Below are 20,715 nucleotides of genomic sequence, written 5' to 3' on the forward strand. Positions count from 1 at the left end.
GTCACCCCAGACTCCCCTGGGTTCAGAGGCTAGTGACTATTATAATGTTGGGCTTCTTTAAGGAAATGGGTTGATAGTTAAGCAGTTTAATTTAAAAAAATTCAGCTAGATTTCTATTCAATGAGTGTTGCTCTCTGATAGTATTCTAGGAGACCTGTAACGTGTTAAGATGACTTCTGATGATGAGGGGCTTGCCCTTGAGACACATACACATTAATGACCTTTGCTATGTTACCAACCTTACAGCTTTGATATCACTGTGGACCCCATGAATCGTCACCTTCCGTCCCCCAAGCAGTCCTGTAGAATCCCCACAGGTGACATGTGTACACCACAGAGGGGTCAGTGTGTGCATCTGTGTAAGGGGCTAGCGCATGGTTAACAAGTCAAGCTATGTTATCATGGACTCCTAGGACCCTAGGTTCTGGCGCTCCGCTACAAGGCTATAGACTTGAGTTTAAGGAACACACATTTAAAAGTCACTTTGAGATGGGGAAGGAGGCAAATAGAGAGGTGGCAAAAAAAAAAAAAGAAAAAAAAAACAAAAACAAAACCCTAGTGGGGACAGAAAAAGCCATGAGAATGGGAGGGAGAGAATGACAGGATGGGGGAGGGGTGGAGGAGAGGGAGGAACAAGAAAGAAACACAACTGTAGTTGGGGTAACTACAGTGACTAAGAGACCGGATAAATGAGGAGTCTTAAATTTAACAGAATCACAAAGGAGAAAAAGATACGCTTTCCTCCTTTTTTTTTTTTTTTTGTTTGTTTGTTTGTTTGGTTTTGTTTTTTCAAGACAGGGTCTCACTGTAGCTATCAAGCCTGTCCTGGAACTAGTTCTTGTAGACCAGGCTGGCCTTGAACTCACAGGGTTCCACCTGCCTCTGCCTCTCAAGTGCTGGGATTAAAGGCGTGCGCCACCACAGCCCGGCGAGAGATGATTTATTACAAAGAGGAAAGTGTTAGCTGGGTGGTGGTGGCGTACGCCTTTAATCCTAGCACTTGGGAGGCAGAGGCAGGTGGACCTCTGTGAGTTCAAGGCCAGCCTGGTCTACAAGAACTAGTTCCAGGACAGGTTAACACTTTCCTCTTTGTAATAAATCATCTCTCGCCGGGCGGTGGTGGCGCACGCCTTTAATCCCAGCACTTGAGAGGCAGAGGCAGGCGGATCCCTGTGAGTTTGAGACCAGCCTGGTCTACAAGAGCTAGTTCCAGGACAGGCTCCAAAACCACAGAGAAACCCTGTCTCGAAAAACAAAAAAAAAGAAAAGAGAAAAAAAAAATAAATCATCTCTCTGTTTCTTTCCAGCTCTAGGTTTCTTTGCCTTTCAGATCTTAACTAAGATAAGTTATGACTGACAACCTAGAGAGGAGAACAGGGTAGGCTTTGGCTAGAATTAGAATCAGACACAACTAGAAAGACTGTATGCATATATGTGGGGGGGGGAGAAATGGAGAGGGACGAGAGAGGAAGGAAGATGGGAGTTGAATCCCTCAGGGCAGGACGCTGGGAGGTCTGATCACCCTGAGCTGCACATGGAGGAACACATAAAGACCTGCCTTCTGAGTACAACATACCAAGCAAAATCTTCAACAAATTTTCCCATCTGGGGTTTCCAAAACTGTCTTAGTTAGGGTTTCTATTGCTGTGAAGAGACCCCATGACCACAGCAACTCTTATAAGTATAAACATTTAATTGAGGGGGGGCTTTCTTACAATTTCAGAGGTTCAATTTGTTATCCTCATGGTGGGGAGCAGGGTAGCGTGAAGGCAGATGTGGTGCTGGAGCTGAGAGTTCTACATCTTGACTCAGAGGCAACAGGAAGTCAACTGACTGTCACAATGAGGGAAGTGTGAGCAAAAAAAGCATCAAAGTCCACCCCCACAGTGACACATTTCCTCCAAAAAGGCCACACCTCCTAATAGCACCGCTCCCTTTGAGGGCCATTTTCTTTCAAACCACTGCAAGAACTATGATAGCCACTAACCTAGAACTTGACACCACAACAAAGGGGGTCGGTTGCTTTAAGGCCACACTCAAGGTTACTGAAGAAAGTGAGAGGGGACAGAGATGAACAGGTACAACCTACAGGGTACGGCTTCAGAGGAGGAAACCCAGGAAGCATGGAGGTGTCTACAGGACTTGTGGCCACATGAATCCGAGCCTAGATTTCTGCAGAGCGTATGATCCTGGAGGCCTAGTGCTCCACGGCTATCCTTGGGCTCAGGGGCTAAGGTTATAAGCCTCCAGAGAGGAAGAAAAAGCTAAGGTTGAGCCCCCTACAGGGTGGCCCTGAGGCTAATGTAAGAAGATAGAACAGTGCACAGAGGCTCACAAGGGCACCTATGTAACCTCTGTGGTGGTGGAGTGGGCTGCTGTGACCAAAAGTCTGTGGGGGACATGTATTCTTGCATGCATAGGCTGCTCTAACAGCGGGTCTGACAGAAAAAAAAAAAAAAAAGCTAGTTGTCACAAGCTACTGGTAAAGTCAGGGTTAGGGAGGGGGTGCTGAGCAAAACTCCGGCACATGGTACTTACACGTTATGAGCTGAACGGTGCCCTGCTCATCAAATTCATATGTGTCCTAACCCTCAATGTTTCATCATGTAATTTTATTTGGAAACAGAATTTTTGCAGCTAGATCATTAGGATGGGTGTTCATCTGCGATGATCATGCCATACACAGCAGTATAAATAGGACACAGGAATAGGCAGATGGGGAGACCGTGTGTAGACTGAAGCTATGCTGCTGTGAGACAAGGGACACCAGAGATGGCCAGCACACTGGAAACTAGGAAGGAAGAAGGAAGCAACTCTGGTAACATCCTGACTTGAAGCTCCTGGCCTCCAGAACTGTGCGCTAAGACATGTATGGTGTTTGCGCCATCTTGTTCGTCTCTTCTGTTAGCACGGCCCTAGCAAACTAACATACAAACAGGCAGGCTTTTGTTTTGTTCTGTTCTCGTTTTTTGTTTCAGCTGTGTTTCCGTAGATGTATGTCTTGCTACGTGACCCAGGCTGGCCTTGACCTCCCGATCCTCTTGTCTTGGCCTCCCAAGTGCTGGGATTATAGATGTGTTTTGCCTAATGTATGTCTGTGCATCTTGTGGTACGCCTGGTGACTGCAGAGGCTAGAAGAGGGTGTCATTCATATCTCTTGGAACTGGAGTTTCACAAGGTTGTAAGCCACCATACAGATGCTGGGAATTGAACCTGTGTCCTCTGGGAGCTAGTTCTCCTCACTGCCAAGTCATCTGTCCAGCCTCCTCAATGGTGTTTTAACTCTGAAATGAACACAGTGGGTGGGAAGGCCCCTGTAGAATACTCTGAGGCATTTGGCTGTGTCCTAGCTTCGCTCTAAAGGGCCCTCTAGTCCAGCAAGTTTAAGCAAGACTCTGGGAAAAAACCGTTTAGACATCACACCCACATCTCCTGGCATCATGGTCTCCCTGTCAAGACACCACCTGGTCCTTATTCTTGATCCTTCCATCTTGTAGTGGGAGTTTTTCCCCATAGAAGAACATAAGTGAATTGGCACAGCAAAGTCCCAGCATACATCTCTTCTCTTGCTCTGTGTTAGACAGGGTCCCTGCTAGAGTACATAGAGAAGATGCCAAACTCACGGAGTAGCCTCAAGTTGTACCAGCTGTTATATAGCCAACCCATTCCTGAAACCCATGTCCCTGAGATAAGTATGGAGGTGCACCCATGAGCTAAGTAAGTTCTGTTCTTAGGTTCTGTCTCCAGTGGTCCCCATCACTGCCTGACACCATTACACTTGGGATTGTGGGCGTGGCAGGAATATGAGGTATCTGCTCATAATGAGTCCACAGTCAGGAAGCAGAGGTGTTCAACTTGCTTTCTTCTTTTTGTTCGGTCCTGAACCCCAGCCTATGGAATGGTGCCATCCCCAGTTGGGGTGGATCTTCCTTCTTCAGGTAAATCTTTCTGGAAAAACCCATATAGTCTCAGAGGTGTATTTTCACGAGAATTCTAAAGTCAGTTGAGTTGACTATGAAATTTAACCATGACAGAGACTAAGCCTCTAACACACGAATCTGTATGGTCAAACCAACTTGCACACTGTAGCGGTGATCTACTGAACTAATCCCTGTCAGGGCGAAGAATAGAGTTGGAGGTGGTGAAGGAAAAGAGGCAGAGAAAGGGAGAAAGGGAAGAAGAGGGAAAGAAAGGGAGAAGTGGAAAAGGAAAATGAGGAGGACTAGAAAAGGGGAGGAAGGAAAGAGGAAGCTGCTTCTTTGAATCAGCAAATTCTTGTTAAGTACTTGACTACATACCTACATGCCAGGTATTGGCTATCGTTTGAGTTTTAGCCAACAAGAATCTAGAAATCCCCTATCCTCATAGGAGTGCTTGTCTGTAATCTAACCAACCACCCTGCTGACAGCCTGTGTCCACCAGGTAGGCCCCTGGGTCAGAACTGCCCCTGTTTGCAACTTAGAGCCGTCTTTGTAGTCCAACCTAGCTATGCTGCGCTGCGTTTGACCTCTCCTGAGCAGGGATGGAGGGCCAGTGGGGCCGCTCAGGCCTTGGGAGCCGCAGCAATTTCTCCAGAGGGCTGCAGTCCTTTCTCCTCAGTCTCCTGGTTGTCATTTATTATAAAAAACAAATTGAAAAATAATTACATCGTATCATGTGGAAAGAATCAGGTATGCTTCACACTGGAAAACCTTCAGTCAGTTAATAAAACAATAAGACATGTTATTGGGGAATTAAGTGGAAATCATCCACACAGACATTCACAGGGTCCTCACTCCACGTAGGACTCTATACTATGTGCTGGGCAATTGAAAGGTTCGGAAGGGTTTTTACTTTCATCTAACTCAGAGACAGGACACCACAATCAAAAAGCTAAAGAGCATCTGTTGGTAATGGAAGCTGAGTGCTGGAGAGGGGAAAGGAGCAGATGGAAGAGGAAGACAGACAAGACAGGACAGTCACTAAAGTTTTGGGGTATCTGACAGTCTCATTGAAAGCGGTGGATCTTGAGCAAGGAGTTGTTAAATTATGGGAAGAGGGACATGACCAGGGGGCTGTCATCTTATCAGCAAAGGTCTGGAAGTGGGAATATACGTGTGTATGTGTGTTGGAAACAATGACGAGTTTGCTGAGACACGGGTTTGCATAGAGAAATCCCAGGAAATACAGTGGGCAGATGGAAGGGAGTGTCTCAGATCCTACACTAGCAACTAGCAGTTGACCCCCCCAAAAAAAATCTGTTAATAAATGCATTAAAAGGAAGTACAAGCAAGGATCCAAGATAATTCTGGAAAATCACCAGGCTAAGTTTTTCTGGAATGATTCCAGGAGAGGAGAGAAACCAAAACATTTTGATAATGTGAATAATCTAGCTATCCAAACGTCCTGCCACAGCTGCTCCCTTAATAAAAACATCACAACATCTAAAAGACTCTGGCAAGAGAGCAGGGGTGGGCGGGTAGGTACATGAGAAGTGCCAAACACAGAAATGTGAAGTCAGCCAGGCAAGGATGGAAGTTTTCTGAAGAGGCCGGTCAAATGTTCTGTAAGCAGACTCGGCGATGGCAGAATAGAACAAATGTCCCGGCCTGGCTTTGTTAAATCTCCGTGACTGCTCTGTGCCCTCTCCGATCGTTCATCTTCCCATTGTCAGCTCCTTCACAAGGACACACACCCTAGAATCCCCCACCTCTGCTTGGACTACCTTGGGCTACTTCACCATTGGCCCTCCCTCGGCTACACCCACAAGTCACAGTTTAGCCTGTGACTTCTCCCCCTTGCTCAGCATTTTGTGTCCGTGTGGACTGAAGTCTTCTTTCTTTGGCTGTAGATAAAAGTCCACTTTGCTTTTCTATCTCTGGAATGTCAGCATGATGGCGAAGGTGTCCAGTCTTGGGGATACTGCCTGGGGCAGCCCTCAGACTCTCGGTCCTCAAGCCTTCACCTTCGGGGACCAGGAGGCTGGATTCTGGAGAGAAGGAATCCTGCTACGATTGCTGCTATCCCCTTCAGTAGCTTTATCCCAGCCCACCAAGTGCCAGTTTCTCCTTGCCTACTATGTTGAAGGACCTAGTAGGTGTTTACTTATTTAAATTAATGGTTTAATGGTAATCCTGCTTAAAATAATTTAGAATTAAAACCTTGGCCTTGCATGGCCTGGGATTATATATAATCAGTAAGGGCACACAGAGAAGATTTGGGCAATGGAATTAAATACCAAAAGGCCCTGCGGATGGATTTACAGAGCGAGCTCTGGGCAGCAAAGGAAGCAATGCAGAGGGAATAAGGTGTCAGAGCCAGAGAGCGAAGAGGTATGGAGATGTTTCTACACAAGCTGGAACCCAACCTTTGAGACACAGGGTACTGACTAAGCATCTACGAGGCAGAGAAATGGGCCAGTAAGAGGCTCTCCAGGGAGAATGGAGATCGGGGACTAGGAGTCTTCCCAGAGTGGACCAAGATGTGTGTGCACTCCAGAGGGAGACAAAAGAAACTATGACATCTACGGGTTTCTGGGAGGGACTCTTCTGGGATGACAAGACCTTCAGAGGAAATCTCAAGGAGATACCTCCTGGCCCTAGGTGTTGTGACGATTAGCTTCAACTGTCAACTTGACACAATCTAAAATCATCTGGAAAGAGGGTATCAACAAGGGATTGTCTAGGTTAGTCCAGCTTGTGGATTTGTCTTTGGGAAAGGGTTCAGGTTTATTAATTACATTAATTGAGGTAGGAACACCCACCCAACATGATTGGCAGCATTCCCTGGATTCTGGATTGTATAAGGGGAGAATGCAGGCTGAATGCTAGCAGGCATGCATTAACTCATTGCTCGTTGCTCCGGACTGTGGGTGTAAGGTGACTGACAGCTTCAAGGGTCCGATCGATGCCTTAACTTCCCTGCAACGGAAGTTGTGAACCCAGCAAACCCTTTCTCCTTTAAACTGCTTTGGTCGGGATAGTTTATCACGACAACAGGAAACAACACCAGGAGTTTACCAGGGAGCTGAGACAATGAGACCACAGGAACTTGCACAGATGTAATGGGTGAGCGGGCACATGCCAGCACAGCTGAGTAATGCAAGGCCCTGCTCCAGGGGCCGCCTTGCCATTCCAAAGCACCTCAGCCACTTAAGTCACCAACATGTACGAACTATGCCATGTACCCAGAAAGAAAAGGGCATTGTTAGGAAAAATCAGAATGAGTCCCAGAGATGCTTTCTGGTGAAGAGAGGCATGTGGGTCTCATGATTTCATGCAACTGGAGAGGTATAACCTCTGTGTGGACACCAGACACGCTCCCCTTTGCACCAATACCAGCTATTCTGACATGTAGTTGGTCAGGACCAGAGATTGTTCTGCAATAAACATCTTGAAGCAGTGAGCTTGACAGGACAGCTGAATTCGATCCTAGATCCTGGGTGCCAAAGAACAGACATAGAAGTTCGTAAGTAGAAAAAACTTACACCTTCAACTGGAAGGGATTTTGTCTACAAATGCACTGTTCCCTGCTGGCACTTTGGGCTCTGTTGTATGGCTGTGCACCTCTGCTCACCTACAAGAGAACGCTGCCTGAGAATCACAGACTTACGAAAGCAATAACTACTTGTTCTCCGAATAAATCATATTGCCGGCAACAATCACAAACACGACTCTGTGGCTTTTTCAACAATCTTGCTCTCATGTGCTCCTGAGACTTGTTAACTTTCCCCGTTCCCTTTCAGGTTTTGTTCAATAAACACCTGAACAAGCTTGGATGTACCTGCGCAGTAGACTTGGGACAGATGCCAAAGGGCCCCAAGGGGAAGAGCTGCTCCAGAATTCTATACCAGAGCAGAACCTTAGAGATGATGGCCTCTTCAGAACAGGGGTTCCTGCCTGGACAACGTGTGCTCATTGCTTCATCCTTGGGTTACAAAAAAAGCCGGATTCTACAAAGAATAAGTCCTTCGGAAATTGCCAGTAGTGACTTTATCCAGATCAGGAAAGATCCATCAAGAGCCCCAGGGAGCTAGGGATGTTAGAGGTGGCTACTACCAAATGGCCACTTGTCCCTGAGCCGCAGCTGACAAAAATAATGTCGAACCCAGAGTGTCTACTGAACCTCCATGACCATCCATGTTCTCTAACTTTGCAAGGGACTGGTGGTCAGGGTATTAGGACATGACTGGATAAACCATATTCCTTTATTCGGATCTGAAGTCATAAGCTACAAAACCAAGGTGGTACGGGCTCTTTCCCCATGCACCAATGCACCCACAGTATAGAGCAGAAGCCATGGGTAGCTTGGACTCTCCTTCCCCATTCCAACTATTATCATCTCCTTACAACCACAGGTTCAACCGGAACATCAGTCACACCTGTCACTGCACAGCTGAGTCTCCTGGGGTCTCTGAGAACAGAGGGACTTCTCTGTCCCTTTATCACCTGTATTCACTGGGCGGTTCCTAAGCCGCATAAAGTCCTACTCCCAGTGTGTTTATGTGTGTAAGAAAGTAGTAGTGCATGTCTGTGTGTAAACTTATATCTGCCAGCCTATATGGTGTGTATATGAGTGTGTGTATTCGAGCTGGGGGACCAAGCTCAGGTGCCCAGACTATAAAATGTAAGTAGCCACTCTCTCCCTCATTCTCAGAAATGGCTGTGCCCTTGTGTGAGCCCACAAGAAAGTGGCTTGTACGCCTTTATACCCCTCTCTAGTTCTTGGTCTGGTTGTATATGTGTGTCCATTAGGTGTGAGTACCAGACGTGTGTGTGTGTGTGTGTGTGTGTGTGTGTGTGTGTATCTCTGTGTTAATATGTGTGTGTTAATATGTGTGCACCTAGGTGACTGTGTACCCCAGCAGCTCTCACTGGACTTCAGTCTGGGAGGGAGGCCCTTTCCTTCCATTTCCTAACTCCTGCTCACACAGAACAGGCCACAGACAACACTCTTTTATCTTAGAGCCTCCATTCCACCCTCACCACACCTTAGGGTGTACCACAAGGTCACTTGAGAGAGCTCTGGTTTTGGAGAAGAGGTTCCCGATCTGCCACAAAGACTGTAGGACCCGAATCCAAGTGTGCACACCCTCGGTCTCCCGTTGCGACATCTGGGACTCCCCTTGACCTTAAGGCTTCTGGAGCTGTTTAGTGTCATTAAATCCTATGCAGTTCTTGCAGTGTGTGTGTGAGTGGCCTGACAGACCCTCAGATAGCTCAAGCCTAGAATGTAGGAGCCACAAAGATAAATACCCCCTGTGCAAAGTAGACCACAACCAGCCCTAAAACACAGCACCAGGGTTTCGTGGGGGAACTGGGGGAGAAGAAGGAATCATCGAAAGCTTTACCAGAGGTGGTGGTCTGCTGAAGATAGCTCAGATATGGGCAATAAGCGGGTCACAGTTGATTGCCAAGATGAAGACCTCCTAAACACCCAGTACTAGCAGTTGGGAAGAGCATCAATGAGGCCAGCTTTTTAGTCACACCCTTTTATCCTTTATTAAAGGGAAACTTAGATTCTCTGGACTCAAGATGGATGCTATCTGTGTGGGACAGATTGACGGTCACAGAAAAATAGTCGGCAAAATAACAATCAGAGGTTTGCAGATACCAGCGATGGTTGGCAACAGATGCCCATCAATAAGATGGGCTTGTGAGTCTGGAGGAGTCACCCTCAACTGCCACCTCCATTTCTAGACTTTTCAAGAACAGAGTCAGTGTTCGAATGAAAGAACAATTGTGTCTACGCTGCGTGATGCAGAGAACAACTTGAAGAGGGATGGATTCAAAGAGCAGCCTGGGCAGGATGTGCTGCGGAGCCTCAGGTAGTCCCAGGCAAAGGACCCCCTTCCAGCTGGTGGAGCCTAGCATTTTAGCTCTGCAGAAGTGGGCATCTGTTCATGATGCTGACACCTATAATTCTGTCTCGTTTTGAGATATTCAGCCATATGGAGATGAGACTCCAGTGTAAGCTTCCCTGGAGCCTGCTGGTCCCATCCAGGCTCCCAGGCTAAGCTTTCTGGAGCAGAGTGCGTCAGGAATCCACCAGACCCCAGATGGCCACAGGAGGTTTATCTGTCAGCAGTGATGATATGGCGGCTCTCTTGTGGCTGTTCCGGATAAATGGCCTGAGCTTCCCAGTGCTCCTGATTGACCTGTTTGTCAGTGTTTGTTCTTGCCCTGCCCCTGAGCTGTTTTGTCTGCTTATTCCCCCTCCTGGTTCTATGGGTTTGTTCCCTTTAAAGGGATTCACAAGAATCCGTTTCCCTGCCCTGAGTAGGTACCTCTAACTGTCTTCATAATGAAAGCCACAGATGCCACCATCGCTGGCATGGTGCCCTGAACATGGTAGGTGGCAGTCCATGTAAGATAGTTAAGTTGAAATAGACGGCTGGCTCTCGGATTCCAGATGCTTCCCTCCTCCTCACTCCCATCTCAGCCTCAGAATTGGATGTCCATCATACGATGGATCTGGGGGTGTGGACAGTCACCCACAATTGCCACCTCCATTTTGAGGCTTCTCAAGAACAAGTGAATATTTGAATGAAGGCATGACGCCAAGCTGAAGTCAGCAACTGGCGCTCAGTTCCTAAGACTTAAATGTCAACCAGGGTTCGCCATCCGGCTCAAACTGGATCACTATTACGCAAAGCGGCAAAACAGAAGACAGAGGTGGACAGTGAGGGAGGTGGGGAGAAAAGGGGAGAAAGCAGAAAAATGGTGACTTTTAATTTCTAAAAACTAAGTGGTTTGGGTCTGTATTAAAAACAAGTCTCCAAGGCAAATGTTTGCGTGTCCTGTCTTAGCCCCACACACAGCATAATTGCCAAGGCACAGGACTCCCAGGAAGATTCCATCAAGACCCTAGCGCAGTGGTTCTCAGCCTTCCTAAGGCTGAGACCCTTTAATACAGTTCCTCATGTTGTGGTGACCCCCAACCATAAAATTATGTTTGTTGATACTTTGTACCTATAATTTGCTACTGTTATGAATTGTAATGTACGTATTTTTGGAGACAGAGGTTTGTCAAAGGGATCATGATTCACAGATTGAGAACCGCTGTCCTAGAATGTTCTGGATTCCAACCTAAAGTCCTCCAATACTTTACATCTCTTTTTCATTTTTTATTTATATTTTCATTTATTTATTTATTTATTTATTTTTGTTTTTCAAAATAGGATTTCTCTGTGCAATCCCACCTGTCCTGGAACTTGCCCAGTAGACCAGGTTAGCCTTGAACTCACAGAGAGTTGCCTACCTCTGCCTCCTGAGTGCTGGGACTGAAGGTGTATGCCACCTCTTCTAAAGTCTCTATTTTAAAAAAGTGGAAAAGAAAGAAAGGAAGAAATAAAAAAAGAAAAAAGAAAAAAAAGTAGCCACTATGTGCCATGTTGAGGATATTAATTTCTTTTGAATATGTATATATTCAATATACACTTACCCTGAATATATATTGAATATATATTTGCATTGATATATTCAACATATATTCATTTAAAGACATAAGTTTTACACATATTGCTTCCTAGAAGCCCTGAAACATTCCCCAATTTCTTACAATTAAATTATTCAAGCCCCAAAAGACAACACATTTCCCAAAGGTCACGCGGAAAGAAAACAGTGAGCCCCCAGGTCAAGAACAAAGGCTCCAGGGTTTATCCCCTCCAAGTGCCTGCAGGACAGAGTCTTCCATGGTGGGAGTCTGGAACAGGACCCTAGCTTCACAGTCATCTAGGAAGCTCCTCACCCTCTTGACACCTCACAGCCCCCCAGCTTATCCCAGTGATAATAGTGCTGCTGTCTTCCTCAAATATTGGAGACACCAGTGAATAAAAATGACAACCCAAACAGAGGGTTGGGTGTGTGTAAACACACAGTTCACGAGATGACAGCAGATTAAGCCATTTCCCTCCGAGCTGTCTCTTTCAGCCAGACCTGTCTGCTGCCCTCTTCCGACGGTGGCACTGGGTCCCAGCAGACTAATTAGTGCTAACTGCCAGGTCACTCCAAGGCCATTTAGGAAAACAAGTGAAAAAGACAAAACCAATGGCCATTGTGACTGAAGCTAGAAAGAGGAAGAGAGAGGCAAAGAAAGAGGAGGGGAGGGAAGGAGAAAGATAGAGGAGCGGGGAGAGAGGGAGAGAGAAGGGGGTAGGAGCTATAGATTGGGAAGATGTCCTTTCTTTCAGTTCCTCTGCTTAAATAAAACCATCACAAAAATTGCAACCGGCTCAGCAGCTAAATGAAGACATTAAAACAAACCCCACTTTGAGCTGAGGTTAAAAAGGAACGTCTGTAGAGGCTTCCCAGCAGCAGAAGCCTCGGCTCTGACGCCCTGAGGGAGAGACCCTGAGGAAGCCGCAGAGGAAACAAAACTAAACCTGGAGAAAGTGCCCGGCGCCCAGAGTCCTAGCTACATGGCCCAGAGATTGGACGCCCAGGACTAGCCCTTCCTGGATATCACAGAAAGTGAACCTAGGCACTCAGACTCAATGTGGCTTTGAGCTGCTGTGGGAGGAAATGAAGCTTCCTGTGGGCTTTCAACTTTCTAAGGTGCCCGAAGGTGGCACTTCCGGTACAGACAGAGATGCAGCGACGGTTTTGGAAAAATGTGTTGAAGGAAGGCCCCTCCCTTCGCCTTGGCTAATGGCTGACCCCTCCCCACAGCAACTTTCAAGAGGCTCTGGGAAAGCTGAAACACTTCCCTCAGGTCGCAGATGGAAAGACAGATCCGTGCTGCAGACAAACACACTTCAGTTAGCTGCTAGAGACTGGGGGACCTGGATGAGGAAAACAAGTTGACAGACCGAAGGCTCTAACAGTCCCTGCTGGGATAGGCTCTTCAACCTGCTTGCCTAGTGTTCCCACTGAGTTCCTACCAAGTGTGCAAGTGTGAACACCCATCTACTGAGACCAAGTTTTGATGAGCTGGATGTTGGGTGGAGAGGGAATGGACTGAGATCTGCCTCCTTGCCCGTGAGTTCCCTTCGTTTCCATAGAAACAGCCATGCAGGACCTGTCAGGCAAAGTCATGAGACTCAAAGGAGTTGATGTACCTGCTCTCAGTTCAGCGGCACACCTGTAACCGTCCAGGCAGATGAAAATCTCAGCTTCCTGGCACCAAGCTCCACGGTAAACTTGGCTCTGGGGGACTGATTCTCCTTCTTTGGTCATAAAAGAGCGTTGCTCGGAGAGGAGGGGCTGCAAAGAAAGGCTGTGCACAGCCTCGCCGTACTTGGCATCTCTTGTGGTATTTGAGACTATGGAGTGGGATCCTTAGGAATTCATGCAGAAAAGGGACTTAAGAGTTCATGAGAAGCCGGGCGGTGGTGGCGCACGCCTTTAATCCCAGCACTCGGGAGGCAGAGGCAGGCGGATCTCTGTGAGTTCGAGACCATCCTGGTCTACAAGAGCTAGTTCCAGGACAGGATCCAAAACCACAGAGAAACCCTGTCTCGAAAAACCAAAAAAAAAAAAAAAAAAAAAAAAAAAAAGAGTTCATGAGAGACATCTGGACTTCTCTACGCTTATCCTTGGGAAAGATCTGCAGTCAAGGCAAAGCTGGCACTCAGTGACATGAATTTACCCAAAAACCTTGCCATAAAGAATTTCTTTTTTCTGGCCCCTGTGAAATAAACATTTGGTCATCAGGTCCCTGTGAGGTCATGGGAGTGTACTGAGAGGTGGTTGAAAATCCAAGTCGGTTGGTTAGCCTAACTCTGGACGTGAGAAAATTGTCATCTCTCCTCACAGATGCGCTTTGAAGCATTGTTGGTGCAGATAAAAAAAAGATGGAAGCCTCTTCCCACCTGTTTGGCTTCAGATATTCCATCCCAGATTTACTCTGTTGGGTTGGGGAAAACTGGGGTTGGTTCAGCTTTTGGGAGCCCAGAGCCCCCTGACGATTATTCTTTGTACTTTTTAACTCAAAGAGACCCATCTAACATTGCCTTAGAAACAGACTTGGAACACATTTCATACGCCTTGATTCCCCTCTCCCAAAGAACCTGGACTAAGGCATTGCCACCTGAATCCAGAAACATTCATAGTATGGGGTAGGACTCTCTTAGAACAAGTTTTGGGCCCTGAAGTTTTATCTCTGGAGAAAGTGAGATCTCAGGAGGGGAAGTGGCTCAGCTTCTACCAAAGCATCAACTCAGGCAAAACAATCCTGTCTTGAATGGGAACTCATGCTGTGCTACCTCCTTTTAAATATCTCTCTCTCTCTCTCTCTCTCTCTCTCTCTCTCTCTCCTCTCCCCCCCCCCCCGTCTGTCTGTCTCTGTCTCTCTGTCTGTCTCTGTCTCTCTGTCTCTCTATCTCTCTCTCTTTCTGTCTGTCTCTGTCTTTCTGTCTGTTTCTCTCTCTCTTTCTGTCTGTCTCTGTCTGTCTGTCTGTCTGTCTGTCTGTCTCTCTCTCTCTCTCACACACACACACACACACACACACACACACACACACACGTTCCTCTTATCTTCTGAATTTTATTCTCAGACTCTCAGAGCTCAAAGCGGCTCTGCAGCTCAACTGAGAACTCTGGGATCTCTCGCATTGGCAGAGTGGCTTTAAAATGCTTAGAACTGAATGAAGACAGACCAACTGCGGTGAGGGAGAGTAAACACATCCGTGCACCCAGTCAACTCTGGCAAGTGCCTTGCTGACATTACAAACTAAAGTTCCTGCCTGAGCTGGGGAGAATGCTCTAGCAGTCTGGGAAAGGACCAAACCACAAAGCAACCTTCTCTCCTTCTCTCCTTGGTTAGTTGTGCTCCAGAGAAAGCAGAAAGCCTTCTTTCTTTTTTTCTTCTTTTTTTTTTTTTCTGACCTGGTTTAAATGCTCCTGAGCGAAGTGTAGTCAGCTACACCCATGTGTGTCTCCTTGGTTTCATGTTTAGAAATAAAAGAGGAAGGCAGCTTTATTCTTTCTGTTCTAGATGGGTTCCCCTTACTGCAAACACCCTATGTGCAGGTGAAACTTGAGAGTAAAGGAACTGGAATTTTTCACATACACAAAAAGAGAGAATTTGACAAAGGCATGATTTGATATGAACATTTGAGCAACTTTTCCTGCATGGGATCTATAATTTCTACACTACCCTTGTGTGTGTGCATGCAGGTGCATGCGTGCGCGCACACACACACATTGTTTTTATGAAAGCCAATTAATAAATGCTAATTCATTCAGGCATATCTCCACTAAATTACTGTTTCATTTAATTGCAGGGGAATTTTCCATCACTAAACTCTCCCTTGCTGATTTTTTTGCATTATTTATATATTTTTCCAGTTTCACTCATAGTGAGGTTGGTATGTGATATTATCTGCTGTTTATGCGTCTTAAATTTCATTTTCATTTGAAATGTTTCCTCATTCTTGCAGCTCCACATAATCTTGGAGAAACAGAATTAAAAGCAGACAGGATTTTATTTTTCATATAAATGGTTGAAAAAGACACTGGCTGAAATTAACCTGACATAAGCATATTTTACGTGATTCTATTCCTCTCTTCCTGAGGTGCACAATTGTGTGTGTGTGTTTGCTTGTGTATGTAAGAGAAGGGAGTGGGGGGGGGGTTAATTCAGGAATATCTTATGTCAATAAGTCACAAGCCTACGGATGAGAAGCGTGAATATGCAAACAGAGATGGGGCTTCTAGAACAAATAAAAACAACACCCAAATCTTCATGCATGTTCGTAGAACACAATGTACATTGTTTTTTGGTTTCTCTTCACAGATTTTCAGATCAAAACTTTCATAACTAGATGCCCAATATCTTAACCAGCTGGCTGCCCAAGAGTTTGCTCCTTTTCAACATAAAAAAGGAGCATGGAGCAGTGTTGAGGGATGGCAGGACCTGTGGGAGATTGTATATGTTCAAAAGAATGAGTTCCGAAATCAGGATTTCAATTCACCTTTTAAATCAAGAATCCTAGTCACCTGCACTGGGCCACCTTCTCCCCAAAGTAAACGGTGTACCGGTGTACCTTCATCTCTTCCAGCCATTCCCTGCCCTCCCTCTCCCCCATCCCCTTCCTCTGTTCACTTTCTTTATCTTTTTCTTTATTTTTCTGTTTCTTTATTTCCCGCATTTTTCTCTTTCACAGTACAATGTCCTGAGGGTCAATGATTAAACTGCTTACTCCAAGGTTTAGGTATGAGACAGCATGTGTCACCCACCATAAGTAAAGTTTCACCTTTCCACCCAGCTCCGTCAATAATTACAGAAAGCCAGGATAGCTGTTAGTAAATCATACTCAAAATTAGCTACTAACAAAAAACTGATTTTATCTGTTCAGAGCATTCCAAGTTTCATTGATTTTACAAAAACAAACAACAACAACAAAAAAAAAGGCAAAAAAAAAAAAAACCCACAAAGCAGAGGGAACCTGATCCAGAATGAAATAGATGCACAAAGGGCTAATAAATTTATCCACAGAAAACGTATGCCCATAATAGTTGCTCTCACTGAAATTGGAGATTTGAGACTGTCAAACAATGTTCTGATTTCATATATTAACAGAAGATCTCCTTCAAGCCAAAATGATTTTTAATAATTAAAAATTACACGGTATTGATTTTTATTTTGTTTTCTTCGCGTCCTTTGTCCTTTTGGGTGTAGATTGATAAAAATTAATTAACTTTCTTTTTACTCCAGAAAGGTCTCAAATAAATGCTTCCAATAGACATCAAAAAAGTGTCAATTAGAAATAATTACTTCTTATCAATCAGTGGGGCAATTAAAGTGACAACGGCTTGAAAAGATACTTATCTTAAAACTAATTCGCAAGGCAACTAAATTATCTCCTAATTAACTTGCCGAGGATGGGAAGCTGGACCATCCTGAAACAAAGATGAATTGAGGAACCCCAATACCTCTTTTTGTTCCTGGACACCGGTTCACCTCTCAAGGAAACCTTTTTCTTTTCTTTTCTTTTCTTTTCTTTTCTTTTCTTTTCTTTTCTTTTCTTTTCTTTTCTTTTCTTTTCTTTTCTTTTCCCCCCTAAGCCAGGCAAGAAACCTGGAAAGAAACAGATTCTTCCCAATTGGGTTTTTTTTTCACCCCTTTCCCAGCTGTAGGTGTTTAAAGGCAACTTAGTTCCTTCCCTTGATCTTCTCCTCCGCCTCTAGAATATGTTTCCAGAGGAACGGAGGGGAGAGTTTCTCCACAAGTTTTTTAAATATTACTGTTAGTGACAATCTGCTTGCTTTTTTACCAAACTCTTCTCTTCGTGGAAACATTTTTTACGTTTGTAATATATAAGTGGCACCGATCATTCTTCACGCAACTTTCAAAAATTTTTTTTATGCTTCTACTTTTAGAAAATTTTGTCCCCCGGTGCAACAAAAAATCCTGCGGATTTATCGAACGCTCAGCCCAACGCGATATCAAAATAATTCACTCACAGCCCGAACTATCCCTGAGAATAAAGCTGTAAAGATATTAAGACCTTTTTGCAAGACCTGATTAGCCCGGCTTGAGAGGAGGGTGAAGGGGGAGCGACAGCGCCAAGGAAACTTTTGCTGAGCAGCGAGGATGGCTGGACCAGGGGATCTGGCCTGGCAAAAGACCAAGAGGACTCTTGTGCTTTGGAGTCTACTCCGCAGAAAACTTAAACCCTCAGACTCCATAGTCGCAGGCAGAAATCGAGGTGCCAGCAGAATTGTGGACCAGCCGCTAAACCTGAAGAATGGTCTTTTCAAAAAAGCAAAACAAAAGACAAGAAGGGTCAGCTACGAATTTCTCTCTAAATAAGGGGCACCACGTTCAACAAATGATTAGAAAAAAGGAGCATCTCTGGCTCAGCTTTGCCTGCACAGGATCAGGAGAGAGATGCGGAACAGATTTTAACTATTGGGGTTCCTTTGGGCATTTTTCATCTTTTAAAAAGTGAAATGGATGGGAAAAGTCCTTCGTCCTCTCCTTCGCGGTTTTATTTCTTCCTTTGTTTGGAGGAAAATGAAAAAGAGGCTCCTTTGGCTTTCTCGGACAGAAAACTACCTGGTAGGGCGGGAGACAGAGACACTCACACCCAAGGGCGATCTATATCTGAACTGATAGGAAAAGCGCCTTTCTTTCGGGACTGGGGCAGTTTGGCTGAGAATAAAGTAAAGGTAAATCGTGCCCTTTGCCTTTTCTTTTTTTATTTCTATCTTCATTTGTTCTAAGGAGTGCGTTTAGAACGAAAACAAGCCAAACGGGAAGAATTCTGACACTCTTATTTCTTAAGCGGCGGTTGAGAAGAGTCTCGCTCAATCTCGCGAATTCGAGGTCTGTGAGTGCCCACTCTTGTCACCAACGGAAAGGTCAGGAGGAGGTCGAAGCCGATCAAACCCGGAATCGCCGAAAGCCTAGCCAGAGAGGTTAGCAGCAGCCGGACCCCGCTGGGCCTGGAAAACCCCAGCTCCGGAGGCGGAGGCGATGTTCAGTGTCTTACGCTAGTCTGACTAAAGACTAAGGGGCTAAAATCTTGCCCTGGCCTTAGAAAGTGGCACAAAGGCGCGGTGGGTCCCCAGGAGCAGCCGGTTCAGGGGTGCTAGGCAGCTTCACTGGCGGCGCCAGGGAAGCGCGGAGAGGTGTCCACGCCGCAGTCGCTGAGGCTGCCCCAAGTTGGTCAGGGCAGCTAAGATCGTTAGGGTCCCACTTTGGGAGCGGGGCGGGGGTTGAGCACCCTGCTGTCTCCTCCACCGCTTTACAACCAAAGGGGTTAGGAAGCCTTTCCGCGCCCTAGGGGTTTGGTGGTGTCCCTTCCAGTGAGGTCCGGGCCCTCCCAGCCGAGACTGCGCCGCACGGTCTGACCCTGGCAGCTAAATAAAGATCTCAGCCGCGCGGCGCGCGGGATCCGACCCTCCTTATTATAACAAATGTCCCGTTTACTGAGCGCGACTTCATATTCGCGGAGAATTCATCTGAAATATTGATTTCCTCTCACTTGGCCGGCCCAAATCGATCGCGATGCGCCCTGGCCCCATAAATCGCTTTCCTCGCGCCCGACCTGGCTCCATCCATCACCGCGGGCCGAGTCGCGCCTCCGCCCGCTGTCCGCACTGGCCGTGCGACTGGGTGGCCGGCGTCCACCACGCTCGCCATCCTGGACCCTGGGGGCTCCTTCCCCAAGTACACCCTGACCCCAGCCGCGAGCGGGTGGATCAGGCACAGCTGCAGGGAGCTTGGGAGCTTTTGAAGGCCCTGGGCTGGGACGCAGGTGGGGGAGGAAAATTGGGATCTTTTGGCGGCCCGCATTAGTCTGCGCCAGTGGAAGCGTTGAGCTTGGGTCCCTGCCTAGCTCAAGGCAGGTAGGAAAGCATTCCGAAGCACCATAGTGCGCCACCGTTCCCAGACACCCCCGTGCCCAGACTCCTTTTTTCCGTGGGACGAAACATGCAGAGGTGGGGGGGGGCTCACGGAGCCCTAAGGAGTCTTGAGAAGAACTGCGTGCACCCAGAGATCAAAGAATAGGTAGGGGTCGCGGCAAGTCTAGAATCTGCTTGGCCTAAGGCCTGAGAGCGTACAGGATGTCCGTCCTGTCCAATGGCTGTGCAAGATGGTTGGGGGGGGGGGGGCGCAAAGGACAACCCTTGTGACCCCACAGTTAACCCCTCATTGCTTCCTGTGGTTCTCAGAAACCAAGGCCGGTAAAGGACAGCTTGGGCAAAGGGAGACCCAAGAACTGGAGAGCAGCAAGGTGGTCCCCAGTGGACAGCCAGGCCCGGGGCGCCCCCAGCTGTGTCCCTACACAGGTGGGTCCCACCAGCCTGGAGCGTGAGCTCTCTCGCCCTACCCGGCCAAGCGCACACACCGACGCCCGGCGGCGCGAGGGCTGGGGGTCCTGGCCCCTTTGCGGTCCTTACCGGATCTGATCGAGTTGTGAGGCATCGCCAGGGAGTCGCTCGCAGCAGCCTGCGGAACACTCGCGGCTTTCTTACGCAGGTCCTGGCGGCGCCAGCAGCCACGCTGCTACCCTGCATAAACCCAGGGCAAAGGACATGAGACTTGAGGCCCCAACTCCACATCCCCTCCCCAAGCTAGGTCTTTTGACTCCCATTGAGAGCCAAGAGTAGGGAATATTCTTTTGGCTGAAGTGAGGCCAACCTCAGTCTGGCCTAGCGAATGTGCTTATTGAGAGGATTCATAGTTAGTAATGCACGGAGGAAGCCCCAAACTCCCGCCAGGTACCCTATCTCTCTATCGCCCCTGCCTCATCCCACTTAACTTGAGAAGGAAAAGGCTTCTCTTCTTCTTGGGACCCTCTCCTTTCTCACAGGCCAGCTGTTTCCCAGCCTACTCCCTCCTAGCCCCCAGGCAACATACCTGGCCGGCTGGCCTCAGGCCCTCTCTGCCTGGGTCTGCCCCTGAGATTGCCCAGGGCCCAGGCGTCTCTTCTTCCTTCTGAAGTTTGCTCCCATCCACCTGGCATCGCCAACCAGTTTTATCCCGCCGAGGCCCTGGGAGATGTGTCTGGCGAGGCTCTCAGGCCGCGGATTGGCTGGCTGGGTGCAGGGGGGTGAGGGAAGGGGAGGATTTTGCAAGGGGGACATGGCTGAGTGGACTCAGGAGTTAGAAACATTCGCTGGAGCTTCTGTTTCCAGCGGAGGGAAGAGAGGGCGGCCGAGTCCTAACTCAGCAGGCCGGGAAACACTGGGGGAGTGGAAGATGAAACCCTCAGGGCCTGAGGATGTGACTCTTTGGAGACTCTTGGGGTCACTGACCACCAGAGTGAGCTCAAGGTCGCTCTGT

General features: G+C 47.3%; 1 protein-coding gene across 2 annotated transcripts in view; it reads right to left on the reverse strand.

Annotated features, from left to right (window-relative positions):
* Positions 1–20,367, reverse strand: part of Pax8 (paired box 8) — a 59,137-nt gene extending 38,770 nt beyond the window's left edge. For both annotated transcript variants that reach the window (XM_057755034.1, XM_057755033.1), the window contains exons 1-2: positions 20,290–20,367; positions 19,830–19,940 (exon numbers count right to left, since the gene is read on the reverse strand). In XM_057755034.1, coding sequence (XP_057611017.1) covers positions 19,830–19,854 — 25 coding nt within the window. In that variant the 5' untranslated portion in view covers positions 19,855–19,940; positions 20,290–20,367. The remainder of the gene's footprint in view (positions 1–19,829; positions 19,941–20,289) is intronic.
* Between the last annotated feature and the right edge of the window lie 348 nt (positions 20,368–20,715).

This window comes from Chionomys nivalis, chromosome 22, assembly GCF_950005125.1.
Source record: "Chionomys nivalis chromosome 22, mChiNiv1.1, whole genome shotgun sequence".
NCBI classification, from domain to species: Eukaryota; Metazoa; Chordata; class Mammalia; order Rodentia; family Cricetidae; genus Chionomys; species Chionomys nivalis.